Source organism: Aedes albopictus, chromosome 3, assembly GCF_035046485.1.
Source record: "Aedes albopictus strain Foshan chromosome 3, AalbF5, whole genome shotgun sequence".
Classification (NCBI taxonomy): Eukaryota; Metazoa; Arthropoda; class Insecta; order Diptera; family Culicidae; genus Aedes; species Aedes albopictus.
In genome coordinates this window covers 94,376,395-94,394,611 of record NC_085138.1, presented here as the reverse complement: position 1 = coordinate 94,394,611, position 18,217 = coordinate 94,376,395, and the positions used below count along the sequence as shown (strand labels likewise).

Genomic DNA, 18,217 nt, shown 5'->3' with positions numbered 1-18,217 from the left:
CTTCGTTAACTTTTTGAAAAGTCATAAAAAGCATTATTACATAACATAACAATTGTTTTACCCATCGTCTACAAACCTCAGTTATCGAGCCTTTTTCGTCATGCTTGAACAATATATTATTTGTCCAACAATCGCCATGGCAGATGACCGACAGCTTGCTCTTCCGGCTTACCAACTCCACCAAATTGCCGAAGCAATTATCCAAAAAGCCTTTCATTTTCGCCAAGTACTCCTTCTGATCCGGAATGGTCTGCGTCACCATCTGTAAAGCGTTCTTCGTCAGAATCTCATAGTAGTTCCTGTACCACTCGGTGTTCTCTTTCGTGAATATGCCCTCCGATATCTTCGAAGTCAACCGCTTGAACTCATTCGGATGTTGCATCTTGTAAGCCAAGCTAACCGCATGGAACTTGGACAGTTCCACCAATATAGCCTTCATCTGCTCCATGCCAAGTCCCGCCTGTCGATCGGGCATGGTAAAGCGACGAACCCGCAGATCTTCCAGCATTACCAGATCGTTCTGCGCCAGGTAGCACCGTGGAACTGCCATAAAAATATGGCTCACGTCCTTGGTTTTACGCTTCTGAAACGCGATAAACTCCGGCATGATGCAGTTGTAGAACTCCACCTCATTGCGAAACAGGGCTTCACTTTTGAACGCTTCGCGTTTTATTTTGCAGTCCGGAAGTCGTTTGCAGATGACCGTTCGTTCCCAACGGAGCTTCTTCGATGCGTCCTTGGGACGGGTGTAGCCTTTGAGAGTTATTCGGAAAAGGGCCGCAGTGTAGTTGTCTCCACGGCCGGATCCTTTGGCTTCCTGTGGAAGATAATGGATGTTATACAGATAGCTTTAGAACTTATTTTTTGTATTACAATAAGGATTTTGGAAGTAAATTAATCTTTACGAGGATGTAGCTTATTTTATTATTTTATTATTATAACTGGTGTATCTAACATGTGTTCAAACTGTAGGGGAGACTGGGGAGACTTGATCCCTTTTTCTTAATTAACCTGTAACTTTAAGAAAAACACGAAACTAGATCCGATTTCCGTACAGAATGGCAGGTAAACATCTATTGTAAGTTACCCGACTAGAAGCACCTAACAAGACAATAACAAAATTATAACAACCGTTGTTAGAAATAACATGATTCGATATAATTTTGTTGTAAGGATTCTTATATATGAATGACCATAACGAAATTGTAACAAAATTTGTTATTTTAGAAACAAAATTATAACAAAACTTGTATTATTTATTGAAACAGGTGTATAACAACATTTGTTACATTATGCATATTAAGATAATTACCTATAACATAATTTCCTAACAGATTTATTATAATATTTGCTATGATTTTTGTAACAAAATAATTTCAAAATTTGTTGGTTTTTACCCTTCTTACACCCATAAGAAGGGTATAAATATCGCTCGAAAAACCGACTTTCGATTCGAGGCCCGGAGGGCCGAGTCTTATATACCAATGAACTCAGCTCGACGAACTGAGCAAATGTCTGTATGTGTGTGTGTATGTGTGTATGTGTGTATGTGTGTGTGTGTGTATGTGCGTTACAAAAAAAAGTCACGCACGTTTCTCAGCCGTCTGTCAACCGATTTGAGTTCTATTGGAAGCAAATGAAAGCTACTACATCCTAGTAGAACGCTATTGATTTTTTTTTCGATTGGACGTTTGGTTACCGAGATATCTCTCGAAGAGTACTTATGAGTCATACTTCTAAACTTTTTAAGATTTTTGACCAAGTGTATCATAATAAATATTTCGGCCGTTTGTCAATCGATTTAAGTTCTCTTGGCACCAAATGAAAGCTACAGCATCCTAGTAGATCACCCAGAAATTTTATTTCGATTGGACATTTGGTTACAGAGATATCTTTCGAAGAGTACTTAGGATTTATACAACTAAACTTTTTGAGATTTTTGACCAATTGTATAATAATAAATATCTTAGCCGTCTGTCAACCGATTTCGGTTATCCTGGCACCAAATGAAAGCTACAACATTCTAGAAGAACCCTATACAATTTCATCAGGATTGGACATTTGATTACCGAGATATCTTTCAAAGAGTACTTGGGAGTAATACAGGTTAACTTTTTGAGAGATTTTGGACCAAGGTTACCATAATAAATATCTCAGCCATCTGTCAACCGATTTGGGTTCTCTAAGCACCAAATGAAAGCTACAATATCCTTGTATAAGGCCCTGAAATTTTATTTCGATTCGACATTTGATTACTGAGATATCTTACGAAGAGTATTTCAATAAATTCTTTTTTATTGATATATTCACTTGTTATCTTGCATTAGTTTTTCACCAGTCTATGGGAAATTATTTTCAATAAATTATGCTGATCTCATACAAAGTGTATTCTAGCAGGTTATTGTTTTCAACAAAATTATAATTAACAAATTACAAATACACAGAAATTTTATGAAAACTAACAATATGTTAAATGAAAGCTAGCTTTGAATTTATATATTGTTGGAAAAATGCAAGAACCGGACAGCCAAAATAACTAGTTAATGCCAAAACTGATTAACTTAGTAGATATATCATTTTTTGTCCTTTTTACACCATAGCCATGAATACCAAGTACTTCGGAGCTAATTTATTCGACTGATTAAGAGATATTAGACAAAGTGCATCTCTTTGTTAATCGATTCAAGATTATTTGGCAGTTAACAAAAGATACAATATTCCAGAATATGAAAGATATTTTTTTAACATTCCATATAAGATTCTAGGAGGTGACTGGCATTTCTGGTAAGTCCATGGTCTGATGCTATTTGGGAACCAATTCATTAGATGTCAAACCCACAATATTTTCTAGAACTTTTGGTCAATCACACAAAATAGATTTGCTTAATACGCATAATACAACAATATTTTTAATAAGTGTAAGAAGGGTTCTGTTCACCATAGGTGGATTAAATCGGGGTTTTTTTTTATATTGACGCGTAAAAGTTTGATCATTTGCATAATATTGACCACTCGAGCCAGAAGATAAAAACAAAACGTATAAGCATTCATGTATAACGTAACACTAAAATCGTCGTTTTAACAACCCCCCCTCCTCTTCCGTTACGCTTTTCAGTATGAAAGTCCTAAAATTTTTGTATTGGCCGTATCGCTCGATTGTTCCCTCTTCCTTGAGCGTTACGTAATTTGTGGACGGCGTCATATTTGTTATGAAAAATGAAACAGAACTTATTATCATTTAGTTTTAATCTACCAAATTCACTAACAAGTAGTGTTTTGAAGCAATAGTTATGCGATATCATTATAGCTAAAAGCTGTAGTAAAAAAAAACTGTTGGGATATCAATATGACTGGTTGGAAGTAAACATTATTATCAAAATAAAGTGTAAGCTGGATATATGACTGCAAATCAAATGCTCCACAGGTATCTGTTTTCTAGTGTTTTGGGATTCTTTTATTGCACTCTAATCCAAATCTGAAATAGTTGCTGGATGATGAGCCAATCGAATAAGAATCCGCACCAACAAAACAGCTGCTTTTATACTGTTTATTTGGTAATGTTGCAGCGGTTTGTAGCGTTCTCTAGCAGAAATTGGAGGACCGGCGGAAAAAAAGGCTAACAGGAATGAAAAATCTTCTCTAATGAACTATGCGTATCTTCGAAACTGTGGAAAAGCCGCGTAGAGAAAGTCGTGTAGAAGTGAATCCAGTACATAGCAAATCTGCGCGAAATCGGTAAACGAGAAAACTTTAATATCTCGGTTTCAGGCGAAACTAAGCTAAAGTATTCAGCATAACAGCTTAAGTATTTTGACGTGAGAAAAGATTGTTTGGTTTCGAGAGTAACTTTTGAGAAGAACGTATATGTTTTTGACATAAATGTTCTTGAAAAACTGTAACTCGGAAACTATTCGTATTTTTTACTCATAAAAATCATATTTTAACACAAAAACTCAAATTCCCAAAATACGTTTTTATGCAGTGTATAGTTTTGAAGGAAACTCGGGTGTTTTGGTGACAAAAGGAACATGAAGCACACATTATTGAAAAAAAAAGTTTTTTGAATTGCATCTTTGAGGAGTTTTGAAAAATCGCTTTCAGATAAAAAAAACCCGGATTAGTCCACCTAGTGGTGATAGTGCCTTACTCGTCAAATAAGTATTCATGATATCTCCATTGACGTAGAAGTGTTCTTGAATCACCGTAATACTTGATTTAGAAAAACAACTATAATAGCCATTTTTGAATTGGGAAACTTAATGATTGCATTTATTCCACTGATCATCATTAGAAAACTGAGAGTCTGAGCTTTAAAAACATTCAAATACAGTCGGGTCTCCCATTGGACGCTGCCACCCACTTTACGCCCACAGCGTTTTCCAGGTTGTCCTCTAACCAATTTAGTTCATATTTTTGTATGTGATGAGTCTATAGTAGGCACTTACTACACTTAAAAATTCAGCTAGATTGGATGTAAGACAGTTGAGAAATTGCGGTGGGCGTAAAGTGGGTGGTAGTGTCTAATAGTTAAATAGCTAATCACGAACACAGTGAAAATCGCAATTTAATGATAAAATTCAAAATGGCGGCCAAATTCAAGATGGCTGTCAAAACATTTTCAACTTAAAATGAAAGGTGTATACTTTCTATTCATAGAAATGGTAAGTATTGTACATGTTACAACATGAGTTTTCGAGATATGACGCGATAAATTAGGTGAAATTTGAAGAAAAATCGTCATTTTTGTCACCTTCTTAGCCTCTTGGCAAGAGAGGGGTTTAACAAAGTGGTTTTCATTCTTTTTTATCATTATCTAGCGAATAAGTAAGAAAAAAAATGAAATTCCAGCCTTTTTGTAAATGACGGCTTGGTTTCAGCAAGAATTACCCATGCATGGGTTTGGTTCTCTTTTGCATCTGAATATTTCCGATGGGACATCCAGAACCGGTTCCGGAACAATACCGGCAGTTTCTAATATAGTCTGAGGCTATTTTCTTGATAATTGTTCACCAGGATATTGAAAGAGGCGCCATTTAATGTGTCGAAAGCATGTGTTTGGTTGACGTTTATATTTGACCACTACCGGCGGGACACCTGGAACTGGTTCCGAAACAATGCCGGTTCAGATGTAGCCTGAGACTATTTTTCTGCTTACCGTTCATCAGGTTATCGAAAAACCCGCGGCTTGATATGTCGCATGCATGGGCTTGGTTCCATTTTATGTTTGACCACTTCCGGTGGGACACTCGGAACCGGTTCCGGAACTCTACCGGTTTAGATATGGTTTGAGACTATTTTCTTGCTTACCGTTTGATGTGTCGCATCGATGGGCTTGACTCCCTTAAATTTTTATCCACTTTTGGCGGGACACCCGGAACCGGTACCGGAACAATACCGGTTCAAATATGGTCTGAGACTGTTTTATTGCTTATTGTTCGTCAGGTTATCGAAAATGCCGCAGTTCGATGTGTCACATGCATGGCTTTGCAGCATTTTCATGTCTGGCCCCATCCAGGGGTACCGGCCCGGAACACCTAAATGGCCATAACTCCGGAACGGCTGGACCGATCCGAACCATTTTCAATAGGAAACAATGGGACCAGATTCCGCGTCGAATGAACCGTCGGCCATTAAAATCGGTTAAGGTTTACTGCCAAAAAGTGATGGGAGTTTATTTGTACACACACATACACACACACATACACACACACATACACACACACAGACATCACCTCAATTCGTCGAGCTGTGTCGATTGGTATATGTGACTCGACCCTCCGGGCCTTCTATCAAAAAGTCATTTTTGGAGTGAACATATAGCCTTTCCAGTACACTTAGTGTACGAGAAAGGCAAAAAATATGTTGCAATGCCAGAATATCTAGATTGAGTTTAAATAAGGGCGAAAGTAACATGAGAGAGTTCTCTTCATCGACTCTCTCTTCTGCAAATTAAAGTGACAAGATGCAAATTCAATCAAACTTTTTTACACTTAGACGCTAGATTGCATCGCAACCTAGCGATTCATGACCAAAAAGTTTAACCATACTTCCTTTTTGTCACTTTAATTTGGAGAAGAGAGAGTCGATGAAGAGAACTCTCTCATGTTACTTTCGCCCTTATTTAAACTCAATCTAGATATGATTCTATCAGAAATTGTGGAGCCTCGTAGCCGTGCGGTTAGGGTCACCAAGCTTATAATCGCACCATACTATGGGGTGAGGGTTCGATTCCCGCTTCGGGCGTTGAAACTTTTCGTGAGAATAGTTTCTTCCCCGTTTCCACTGGTGCCTGCTCCGTTGTCCGTTGTCTAATGTTAAGTTTAAAACAGTCTGTACAGCCGAATGCTGAAGACCGTTGTCCGTGTATTTTATTTTTTTTTTCAATCCTTAACCTCGAAACAGCCACGAGTACTTCGGCTTCCCAAACTAACATAGTTTTAAGGCAGTAATAAATTGTAAAATGTAAAACCATTGTAAAAACAAAAGATTTCGGTTCAGTTATGCCCATGTGGCGCCCGAGCCTTCCAAATAAACGAATAAGTAAAAAAACTTGGAAAAATTTCCTTGGTACGTTTCCATGTAACAGTATCAATACGCATTTCTAAAAAAATACTGGGATTTCGATTATCATTTACAATAGATAAATTTGATAAATTTTTGATTGACGGTCAAGCTCATAAAGATATATTAAAACTAAGAATTATTACCGTTTTTCGTGTTCCTCGTTTCCACGGATTCGATGGTGATTCGAGTTGCGCTACGCCACTCAGATTGCGGTACGTGCGTGGAAAACTTTAAAATGAAACCTCTGATTTATAGAACGTGAAATAAGCCATTAAATCATCAAGTTATTAATAGAATACGGTCGATAAATCAGAATATGATATAAAAAGTTTGGCTTAAAAAGAAAAGTGTTCTATCTAATAAGATCGAAAAAAGCTAATAGGAAGAACACGCCGCGATATAGGCATACCCCTACAAACGGAGTGCGAATTCCGAAAAAGCTACTGATCGACAGAACTTGTGATGAAAACAGAACAATACAAAGGCAGTCGGGTGCCTGAAACTTTTGCCAGTCTTGGTCAGGTGGTATAAACTACCAACCAAGCCGATCTGTTTAAAACCACAGGTCGTACGGCAGAAGTTTCACGCATTCGATGTATTCGTTCAATACATGGCCTACTTGCCTAATTTCACCTTCTATAAACAAATTCACACTTGTTCGCTACCCAGCGAATACTATCATATCCTAGATCATATCTATCATTTCATTATCCACTTTGATCTCTACTCCCTTATGCTATGAGTAGAAAAAGACCGATATAGCCATTAAATCATTAAGTTTTTAACTAAGTAAACAACAAATGCCATGGGTCCATCACCAGCCTTACAGGCAAATCCTTAACCTAATACGTCTCACAACCACACACTCCGTAGTCATACGCGCCAACTTGTGACGTAGTTGGGGGGGGGGGCGAGGCCTCTCAAAATCAACCAAATTTGTAAAATTTCGACGCAGTTCATCTAGTTTAGGCATATTTACGTGAAAACTAGTGTATTGAGCTAAAAACAGTTGAATTTTGTCCAATTTTGGAGAGCTTCGCCCCCCCAACTACGTCACAAGTTGGCGCCTATGGTAGTACTTATGAGAGTGTCACTGAGTCGGAGGCCTCTTAAGTAAGTCCTATATCAATATTTCCTTCCCCGGTTCCAAGTTACGGTAAAAATGGTCGTGGCGGGGAATAATAACATTTGTGCTTTTGATATTCTTGCTTAAGATTGGAGCAAAGTTTAACTCCCCGGCCTTATTCCGAAAAGCAATCCGTGCGCGATTATCAAAAGGTGCATGAAAGTTGTTAGTATTGCGGAGATTCCACCTGTTTAGACTCCTGCGCGAAAATAAGTTGCGTTAATTTTTCTTGCGTGGGCCCACAGATATAAAAACAGACCGCATGCAGGGGAATATTTTACGCTGCGTTGTTGAGGGCACCTTTGGCAATATTGTTACATTGAAAACAAACAATTATAATGCACCCACGCTAAAAATAAGCCTAATCATTTTTTAGCGCTGGAATCTATATATGTCCGCAACGAGCAATATCCGATCTACGAAGTATACCGTAACTACGCTAACGTTAACGCATACACTAACGCAAACTGCAAAAATTTGTCATTCGCCGCACGATGCTGGAAATTATTGTATCGGACCCGTTTTACCCCACTCTCTCTTTTTCACCTTTCTGCAAAAATCCTGGAGCGCAAAATAAATGATTTATTTAATTTGTGTTTGTGTAAAAACTTCCCTAGTATCGAACGGAGCTGATTTCACTTACCGCAAGCCATTTATTTTAAACGCCAGCCGGGAATAGATGAGGATTTACGCAAAAAGGTGTGTGAGAGAAAGCGGGATAAAACGAGCTCAATACACTGATTTCCACCATCGTGCGGCGAATGACACCCTCCCTATCTGAAACTTTAGAGATTTTAGCATTTTGTATCAAAAATTCATTCAAATCCATCCACTCCGAGTAAAAATATTGAATTTATTCGCTTTTTATGCCAATTTTTTGCCCTGTGATAACGCATAAAGCGTAAAGAGAGCCTATAGCTCTTCCCGAATAAAAAATACAGTAGAAAAACCGAACGTTATATTGTAACAGTACTATTTAGAACCATATTTTTACAATAGACACCACTGTAAAAATAAAAATACAAAATCAATAAGATGTAATGTTGGATACCATACCGTGAATTGTAAATAAGATTTTTACAATATATTATACAGGTTGTTAAGTATCGTAACAATATAAAAAAATATTTTTCTCCATATATATTTTTTTGCAAAACCATACATTTTATTGTTAATGAATTGTTCAAAACACTGATACGTAGGTTTAAATATACCGTACATTGTATGGTACATGAATGGTTTCAAACAATAAAATGTACCGTAAATAAATTGTTTTTAATTGTAATTTCACTACTGGTTATACATTTAATCAAATGGTTTTGGAATGGTTCTCTTTTGTTATGTTGAATTGTTTTACATCACATAAACCATAGATTGTTAAATTATCTTGCCATTTTCCTCCTGTTAATGGCATCTTAGGCTTATTAGATTTATTAGAATGCGCTTTGGGAATTCCCAGAGCGTTTTGGATAACCCTTCATATATAGGATCGCCCACGTCTAAGTCTGAGTAGTCTCTGATTGCATTAACAGTTGAAGCTTAGGCTCCCATTCCCCACCAGCCAGATAACCGGGTTTCGCAAACTAAGCATTATTTGTGGCAACACTTTGAGCGGCATGATGGAACTATGCCGAGCGCACTAAGTGTTATTAGACCACTAATGTAGTTGCATGAAGTGGGTGACGAGGTACATAAGTATTATTACAGCGTGCTTAACCGTTATTGCAATATTGAGGCACCAGTTTGACTAAAGTTTGAAATACATAACAACTCATGAGATAACTCTCAAGTTCGATTCAAATATTGTCTATCCGGTTGGAATCAAGACCGACATTCAATCAAAAATTGTCATTTTCTTGGTCCACAAGTGTCGCAACTGTTTCGCATCTAGTGCGCTGTGTTGCTGACAACAACGGGAAGGATGCGAACTACCTTTGACATGATTGAAAAACGTCGCGAGTTGGGTCGCGTCGCGACTTCATTGTGCGAAGTCCGGTTTGGTGGCGGCCCGACAATATAAGTTAGGTTAAAAAGCGAACCCGCGGACGAACCTATATTAAAAGTCATTTCAGTGTTCAGTCCAGTCCATATGTTAAAGATGGCTCTACGTCAAAGATAAAGTTTGTCAACCGCATTTGATTCGATTGTGGTCGAAGGCAAGTTCACATGAGAGAAGAGGAGAAAACTCCCCTAAATGCAAATACAGAAAGAATAGTGTTGAAGTGTTGAACTCATCTACTGATTTACGGTAATCTGACCTGCATCTTTCCTGGTTGGCCTGCATTGCATTCGTATTTATCTCATCGCACTCTACACACCTAGCCCGCCCTCGAGCCCGCCATATATCTTGGACCCCTGCTTGGACCTGCAGTTCTTAGGACATCTGGTTTACCACTGATTTAAACATGTTATTGGCATTAACCCTTTGGAGCTGGAGGGGTCATATATGACCCCGGCGATGAAACCGAGCATAACAAACGTGTTCGACACCAGCGAGGTTGCGTCAACTGCGGCGAAAAAAATCGATTCCAAAAGGTTAAATTGATGTTTCAACTTATTCACTTTTTTTTCTTTCCTTTCCTTTGCATCAAAAAAGTCACAAACATCAACAAAACAAAGCACGGAAAAAATCTTAAACTGAATAAATCTGGTGTTCGATTTGAATAGGACGAATCTGCATAGGAATCACAGCAAACATGCGATCTATTCAAATCGAACAACAGAAATAATTAAAAATTCACGGAAAAATAATGTTTCGGAAAAGTGAATGGTTCAAACGTAAGAAAAACAGTATAATATATTGTTACATAAAAATCCAATGTAAATGTATAGTATAGCGAACCATTTCATTACAATACACTTTATTGTAGCTGGTACACTGTATGGTGCAGGAATGGTTTTCACCATACACCCTATGGTTAGTTTTTATCCGGGTTTACCACAGCGGGTCAAGAACAACAGAACGTCCTGAAGATTCAGGTTTCTGAAGTCAGTTTCACTTAATATTTAAGTGTTTACCGAGCACCGCAATATTTAAGTGTTTACCGAGCATATCAAATGATACGAAGTTCCATAATCGGATTCACAACTATCACATAAAATAAATCAGCTTGCTGAATATTCGCCATGTGATATCTGAATCGGCAGTGGTTGGTCAGCGCTTTGATCAGCTTGCTGCATTTCTGCTTAGACATATTAGTTGGATACTTCGCCATAACAATACAATTTTGTTTGGCTACTCTTATCGGCGCTGCAGTCTTGAGGAATCTAAAACAGTCGTTTTGATTCCCCAAGACTGCAGCGCCGATTAGAGTAGCTAAAATCTCTCACATCATCAGTCGAACTCTTTCAAGTATCAATTTTGTTTGACGACATAACTCCAAACTATTCCTAATATTTTTTCCAAACTATTTATAATATTTTTTGTGCTGAGTGGCAGCCCAGGTGTCAATCTGAAGCTTAACCCAACACTTCGATATCGGAATAGCTGGCTTAGGGCCAATGAAGTCATGTGATGCTCCAGTGTGAGCTAACTCATCAGCCAATTCATTTCCAGCGATGGCAAAATGGCTAGGTACCCATACAAGGTGAACAGCATTTGCTGAATTCAGCTCTTCGAATCGAGTTCGACAAGCGATAACTATCTTCGACCTGGAGTTGGCAGAAGCAAGTGCTTTAATAGCGGCTTGCCCATTACGTGCTGCTAAAGTGCTGATTGCACTCCGCACATAAGAGCAAAGATTTCGGCCTGAAAAACGGTGCAGTGCCTACCAAGTGAATAAGACTGATGCAGCCTTAGCTCACGAGAATAAACACCAACACCTGCTCGACCTTCGAGAAGGGAGCCATCAGTGTAACATACGATGCCGTCTGAGATACTTCTCTCCAGGTAACCAGATGTCCACTCTTCCCGAGAAGGGAATTTCGTGGAAAATGTCCTATATAGAAAAATTACAAGCAATTGTGAGATCACTTGGAGCAAGGACAACTTTGTCCCAATTCACCAAAAGTGGAAACAACGAGGTGTGTGTTGATGTGCGGTTCATAGGAGTTTCCTCTAGTAAACCGAGTACCCATAGACGGTAAGTCCAAGAAAGTGCTTCTTGTTTGAGATGAATGTGTAGTGGAGCAACGTCAAAGAGAACTTCGAGCGCTGCCGTAGGAGTTGAAGAGAATGCTCCAGACATCGCCATTAGGCACATTCTTTGGAGATGGCCTAATTTTGATTGGACCGTTCTCACTTCGCCTTTCTGCCACCACACAAGACATCCATAAGCCAATATTGGACGAACAACAGTTGTGTAAATCCATTTGATATACTTGGGTTTAAGACCCCAAGTTGTACCAAAGGTTCGCCGGCATTGCCCGAAGGCCATACAAGCTTTCTTGATTTTGAACTCAATGTGGGGTGTCCAGGAAAGCTTGGAATCAAGAATGACTCTAACGTACTTTACCTGTTCAGTCACATTGATTTCAGAATCAAAGAGACGTAAAGGTCGAACACCATTACGGTTTCGCTTTTCCGTGAAAAGAACAATAGATGTTTTACTCGGATTTACCGAAAGGCCATCTTGGCGACACCAACCCTCAACTACCTGAAAAGCGTTTTGCATCAGGTCGAAAAGGGTACTGATGCACATACCGACTAACATTGTTAGGTAGTCGTCGGCAAAACCATAAGTAGGAAAACCGCTATTATTGAGTTGCCTCAATAGCGTTTCTGCTACGAGATTCCACAAAAGTGATGATAAGACTCCTTTACCAATCGTCACTTGACGCTATGTCGAGAAGAGATGTCAGTTTTTGAGCATTTGGTAAAACCAATTGGAAACATTTAAGATATACCATGACTCCATGCGGCTTTCAATATGGCATAAGGCACGTTGTCAAAAGCACCCTCGATATCTAAGAAAACACCCAAACAAAATTGCTTTTGAGTAAATGCTTTCTCAATATCGTAAACAACCTTTTGTAAAAAAAAGTCACAGTAGACTTTCCAGATTGGTAAGCATGTTGGTTCACATGAAGAAACACGTTGGCCAAATGAACTCACGGATGTGATGATCGACAATGCGTTCTAAGCATTTCAGAAAAAAAGAAGTCAAACTGATAGGTCTGAAGCTCTTTGCTTTTTCATACGATGCTCGACCCACATTCAAAATAAACTTTACAGTAATATTCCACCAGGATTTGGGAATATACCCTGTAGCAAAACTGCAAACAAGTAGTTTTTTCAAAACATGTTTGAAATAAACAAATCTTTCCTGAAGCAATATGGGATATATCCCATCTGTTCCAACAAATTTGAAAGGAGCAAAGCTATTTAGTGCCCACTCAGTTTATTCTTTAGTTATGATACTTCAAGCCGAAGCTAAAAAGAAATATATCAAGTTCATCCGAATATGTAATATCCACACATCCGGGGAAGTGTGTACTGAATAAACATTTCAAAACTTTCTCATCAGGAGAAGTAAAGTCACCATTTGGCAAACGAAGTTCGTTCACTTGGAAATCCTTAGATTTTGCAAGGATTTTGTTCAATCGACTGAGTTCACTCGAACTGGAAACATTTGTACAAAGGTTTTTCCAGCCGGATCGTTCAGCAGACCGGAGAGCCGACCTGAAAGTCTCCGATCCAGCCGAACGTCGTTTGTTCCATCTACCAAGGCATTCCCCTGGTGGTCTTCACAGACCGTAGAGGACAACCTTCTTCAAAAGCTTTCATAATGAGGGCCGTTGTAGTAGGTATCAACAGTATCATCTAAACACTTGGAGTGTCAATGGATGGTGAGTATCAATGAAATTCGGCCGCAACCAAATCAGTGAAGAATTCCCAGTTGATTAAAAAGTTTTCCACTTATTCTTCCAGGTATTGGTAAAAATTCTCCAAAATTCATCATACTTAAGAAGTATGTACATTCCTCGAGCAGTACATTACATTACCAGGGGCCAGATTTATGAGATTCTCCTTGATTTCCCACAGAGCTTCATTACAAACTGCAATTCTTTGAACATGTTCTTCCACGAATTCTTTATTCAAATTTAATAGTAAATTACATATTCTCTGGAGAAAACGTTGTAATGTTGCGCTGAAAAATGACAAGAATATAACACTTTTTGCTCATCTCACAAGTATTTTAAAAAATATTTCAAAGCAAAAGTTAGTTTTGAATAATGATTAGTATTGGAAAGTTATGAGGAAAATAAAACTGTATATAAAATAAAGCCTCATTTTGCACAAGAGATCCGTCATTTAATTCTGTCTAATATTTGTAAAAATAGTTTGGGAAAATTTTGGGAATTCTGTCAGAGACTTTTCGCCAGGAATTATTTCAGAACATTTTGGCAACATAATTTGATGTGACGCATAGCACATAAATTTTTTGACGTAAACTACGTCTTACGGGAAGTACTGGGTGTAAAATGAAAATCTAAAATTTTGCGACCGTCACGAAAAATTGATAGGTTTTGAGCGCTAATAACTCAGCCGTTTCACGACCGATTTTCAAAATTTTTGCACCGATCGATCAGAAATTTATCTACGCGTTGAAATAATTATAGCTAACTATTGATTTTCAACAGCAAACTATTGAAAATTTGGGAAAAGTGAACCCATGTTTTAAGATTTATCCAGCCAATCACGTGCGAGCACATGCATGAGGTTTTCTGTCGAGCACTGGCCCGGTATAAAAGATAACTTCTTCTTCCCATCTTCCTTCATTCTTCATTGACCCATCGAGGGGAACGCATCGGAGGAGAGCTAGCCAGTTTCTCCGTTTGCATTTTCGCTGTCAGTATGCTTGCACATGTCGAGCGCGGTGGTTGCCGACGGTCGCGCGTCGTCGTGCCTGGCCTGAGCTGCTGACCAGTGCAGAAGGGAACGCACAGGGGGGAGTCAAGTTCCTCCGTTGGCATTTTCGCTCAGCATTCTTTGAAAAGCCGAGCGCGGTCGTGCGTGCGTCTTCGCGTCGGAGTGCGCGGCAGCACGAGTGGACCTGACGACCACATCAGAGTTGGAGCACAGGGCAGTTTCTCCGTTTGCATGTTCGTTCAGTATTCTGTGTGACATGCGGAGTGCGGTGGCTGTCGATGGCTGTGCGCGTCGTGCGCGGCGTGCGGTGGTAAAATTGGAGCAGCAAGCCGGATGAGGACATTTCATCGTCGGATGGAAATTATATGAATTAAAACAGTCCTTCTGAGGGCTATAAAACTGTCCCACAAGAGAGAACGGATAATTTTCCAGGTTACGGTTTCAAGTGAAATTACTATGAGATAGCTGTTATAAATGGAAAGAACAAAATCAGCAAAATTTGTACGACTTTGTACGACTTGATTGAAAATTTGTTCATTTCCTTCAACTTAGAAAAATGGTAACTTTGATGAAGAAAATGAGCATTGTTAAACAGTGTTGCCAAATTTGAATAAGTATGTTATTCGTTTAAAATCTGAAATACTTAACCATGTTATGAATTTATTATTTTTAAATATTCAACTTTTAATCAATCTAGTCTACCAATTTGCAAAAGTATGATTTGCAAATTATAATGAATTTGATGAACATTAATCAAACAAATATTGCAAAGAAATCCTATGGCATCACTGATTGTTACCCCTCTCTCATCGAACCAACCACGTTCGAGAGGGGAAAACGAACCGCCTTGCCGCTTGCCGCATAAAAGCAAACTGCTTCTTCCCATTTTCTCTTATTCTTTGCCAACTCTTTGACGGGAACGCATCAGCGGAGCGCTCACTTCACTTCCTTCAGTATGCTTTGGCAAGCCGATCGCGATGGTCGAAGGCGGTTGCGCGAGAGTGCGTCCACTTTAGCATCGTCACGTTTTGCACAGCATCGCTTCGCAAACCCACCATCGGAGTCAACGCCACCGTCGCCGTTCTGGATTTCGCAATCGTACAATTCAATATTTTCTGCAAGAGTTGATTCCGAATTAAGTGAAGACATGCAAATTCCGACATTTTAAAACCATCTACTAATGCGAATGCGGTAAAATTGCATGCAATGGGGTACTTACGCTACCACGGCACTGGAAATCTAAAATTTTACGACGGTCACGAAATTATGTCAGATTTTGCACGCTAATAACTCAGCCATTAATAGTATTATTTCCAAATATTTCATATTAATCGATTGGAAATGTACGTTCCATTTATGACAAATAATCAAAATTATTGATTTTCAAAAGCAAACTATTGAAAAGTAAGCCTCCATCAGTATGCTTTGGCAAGCCGAGCGCGATGGTTGTCGGCGGTTGCGCTCACCTTCACAACGTCGTGCGCAGCGCCAACCGATTCAGACTGGCACACGGCAAAGCTGACACGGTGCGGCAGCAACGAGGTCTTTCTTTTGCCCTGACGTTTTCTCAGCATCGCCATCGCAAATCCATCAGCGAAGTTAACGCCACCGTTGCCATCCTGGATTTATATGGCATAACTACCGAATTTCATCTATACTATGCAATAATAGAACGATTGTTGTACCACTAAGAAATGTAAACAGCCCTTCTCAGGGTTTCGAAAATGTTCCCCCACAAGAATGAACCGAATAATTTTCTAAGGAAGACGAAGCGCCGGGTCACAAATGTGTCAAAATCGGCACAGTCTCGAAGTAGTGGAAATATAATTGCTTATTGTAGCATCTATGATACATTCCATATAAATTTACAAAAGCGAGTTGCTGCGAGTTGATCGGAAATTTTCAATAGTTTTCTTAAACTTGCACGTTTAATAAAGAAATGAAGATAATTTCTCAACCAAATTTCAATTTGTATTATGTCTGCAAAAATCAAAAATCTACCTCTCTTATCAAACTAATTCTTCTTCTATCTATCAAACCAATTCTTCTTCTTCTTCTTCTTCTGGACGTCCTGGTAGAAAGCCTCGTCGCTGTTCTGACTTTTGCTGCCAGAACAATGCAATTTGTGAAACTCACGTGCAATAATTTGATTAAATTCTGGTTCGAATAGCCCTTTCAAGGGCTTTATCAATTTTCTGAAAGAGTAAACGGTGGATTTTCCGATAAAGTGACGCTGGTTACATAATTGTCAAAACTGCCGAATTTTGAAACCTACTACTAAACAACATGCATCAGCACTGTGCGGAAATAAAACCGTGTCTTTACGCCTGGTCGTGTCTCTGAATCTAGCGAGTGCGCTTTCTTCTTACGCTACCACCAAAGCAGCGTATAGTTATAAAGCACGTATATGGCAACCAAAATCCCACCTAATGCATCTGACAGGAGCCAATATCTATCGTGTATCCACAATGGAATGCTTTGTGGATACCCAAATGTTTACATACAAGATGTTGGATTTCTAAGAATGGCGGCCTCGCACCCTGGTGTTATAAAGAGCTTTCCACCTGCTTCGCTTAGGCTTCAAACTGTGGATAACTGATACTGTGGAAGATTGCAAGTGGTAGTCGATACGCGTATCTGTCAATGGATAAGCAAAATAGGGCGGAATTTAAAGGTACAAAACTTATTACACTCATTTGAAGAGGGTATTCTGCTTAGAGAAAAGTCGGTACAAGTTAAAACTATGTTATAATTATTTCCAATACACATTTCCTTGCACCAGAATTGTCAGACTTGCAAAATTTAACTTGTTTCTTATGAAATGATTATTTTTATTGATTGAAACTATTGGTTCAACCAATCACAAATTGCTTTACGTAGTTTACGTCATGCGGTTGTGTCTTGTACACACCCCTCTAATTTTTCTGGGTTGATTTGTTAAACTTGTTGCTTCAGTTAAACTATTGTTGTACCCTACCAGCTTATAAAACATAAAAGACTATTCAAATCCATAAATCATATTTTTTCAAATTTCTTCGACGAGTTTCTAACCTATACCTCACGTGGAATTAAAAATCAATACCACCCACTTACTTCATATGAGTCTATAACCAAGTCCGGTTCATGCTTGACGAAAATTTTCTGCAGCATCTGCAAATCCATCTTCGATGTCGAGGAGACAACCTCTTCATTATCACTATCGTTCACACCCATTTTGTTAAAACTAGTAGTCGAAATTTTCACCAACTTCAGCAGTGAACTTCGATATTTATATAAGAACCGCACTATGCACAAACCGGAATAACTTTTCTTCGTACAGCTTCTTCTGGATACCGATTCACCGAGCCTTTTTCCTGGTGACGTAAAGTCGGCTGACTGCCAGACACAACCGAATGTGAGATTCCTGACCACTCCACTACATCTTGGAAAACAGATGATTTCTCTTCTCACACGAAGTACAGGTTACAGCTTTTCCAGAAAAGCTTCCTTTTTGACATGGGATACCCAGCTACACGCACACAATCACCACCCCAGGAAAACTTCAATCGATTTTCCACTCCTTGTCTGTCAGACTGGCCGCTGTCTGCTCCCAAAAGAGAAAATCTTTTCACGTTTCAATCGCGTCCACGTGTGATACTCGTACCGATAGAGAATCGCAACCGTCTCGAACGCGTGCAAGTGCACTACTGAACCTCCGCTGGTGGCGAAGTAAGTAA

General features: G+C 39.0%; 1 protein-coding gene across 1 annotated transcript in view; it reads right to left on the bottom strand.

Moving 5' to 3' along the window:
* The window catches only part of LOC109411644 (uncharacterized), an 18,818-nt gene extending 601 nt beyond the window's left edge, over positions 1–18,217 (bottom strand). The window contains exons 1-2 of the mRNA XM_062860845.1: positions 17,595–18,217; positions 77–817 (exon numbers count right to left, since the gene is read on the bottom strand). Coding sequence (XP_062716829.1) covers positions 77–817; positions 17,595–17,714 — 861 coding nt within the window. The 5' untranslated portion in view covers positions 17,715–18,217. The remainder of the gene's footprint in view (positions 1–76; positions 818–17,594) is intronic.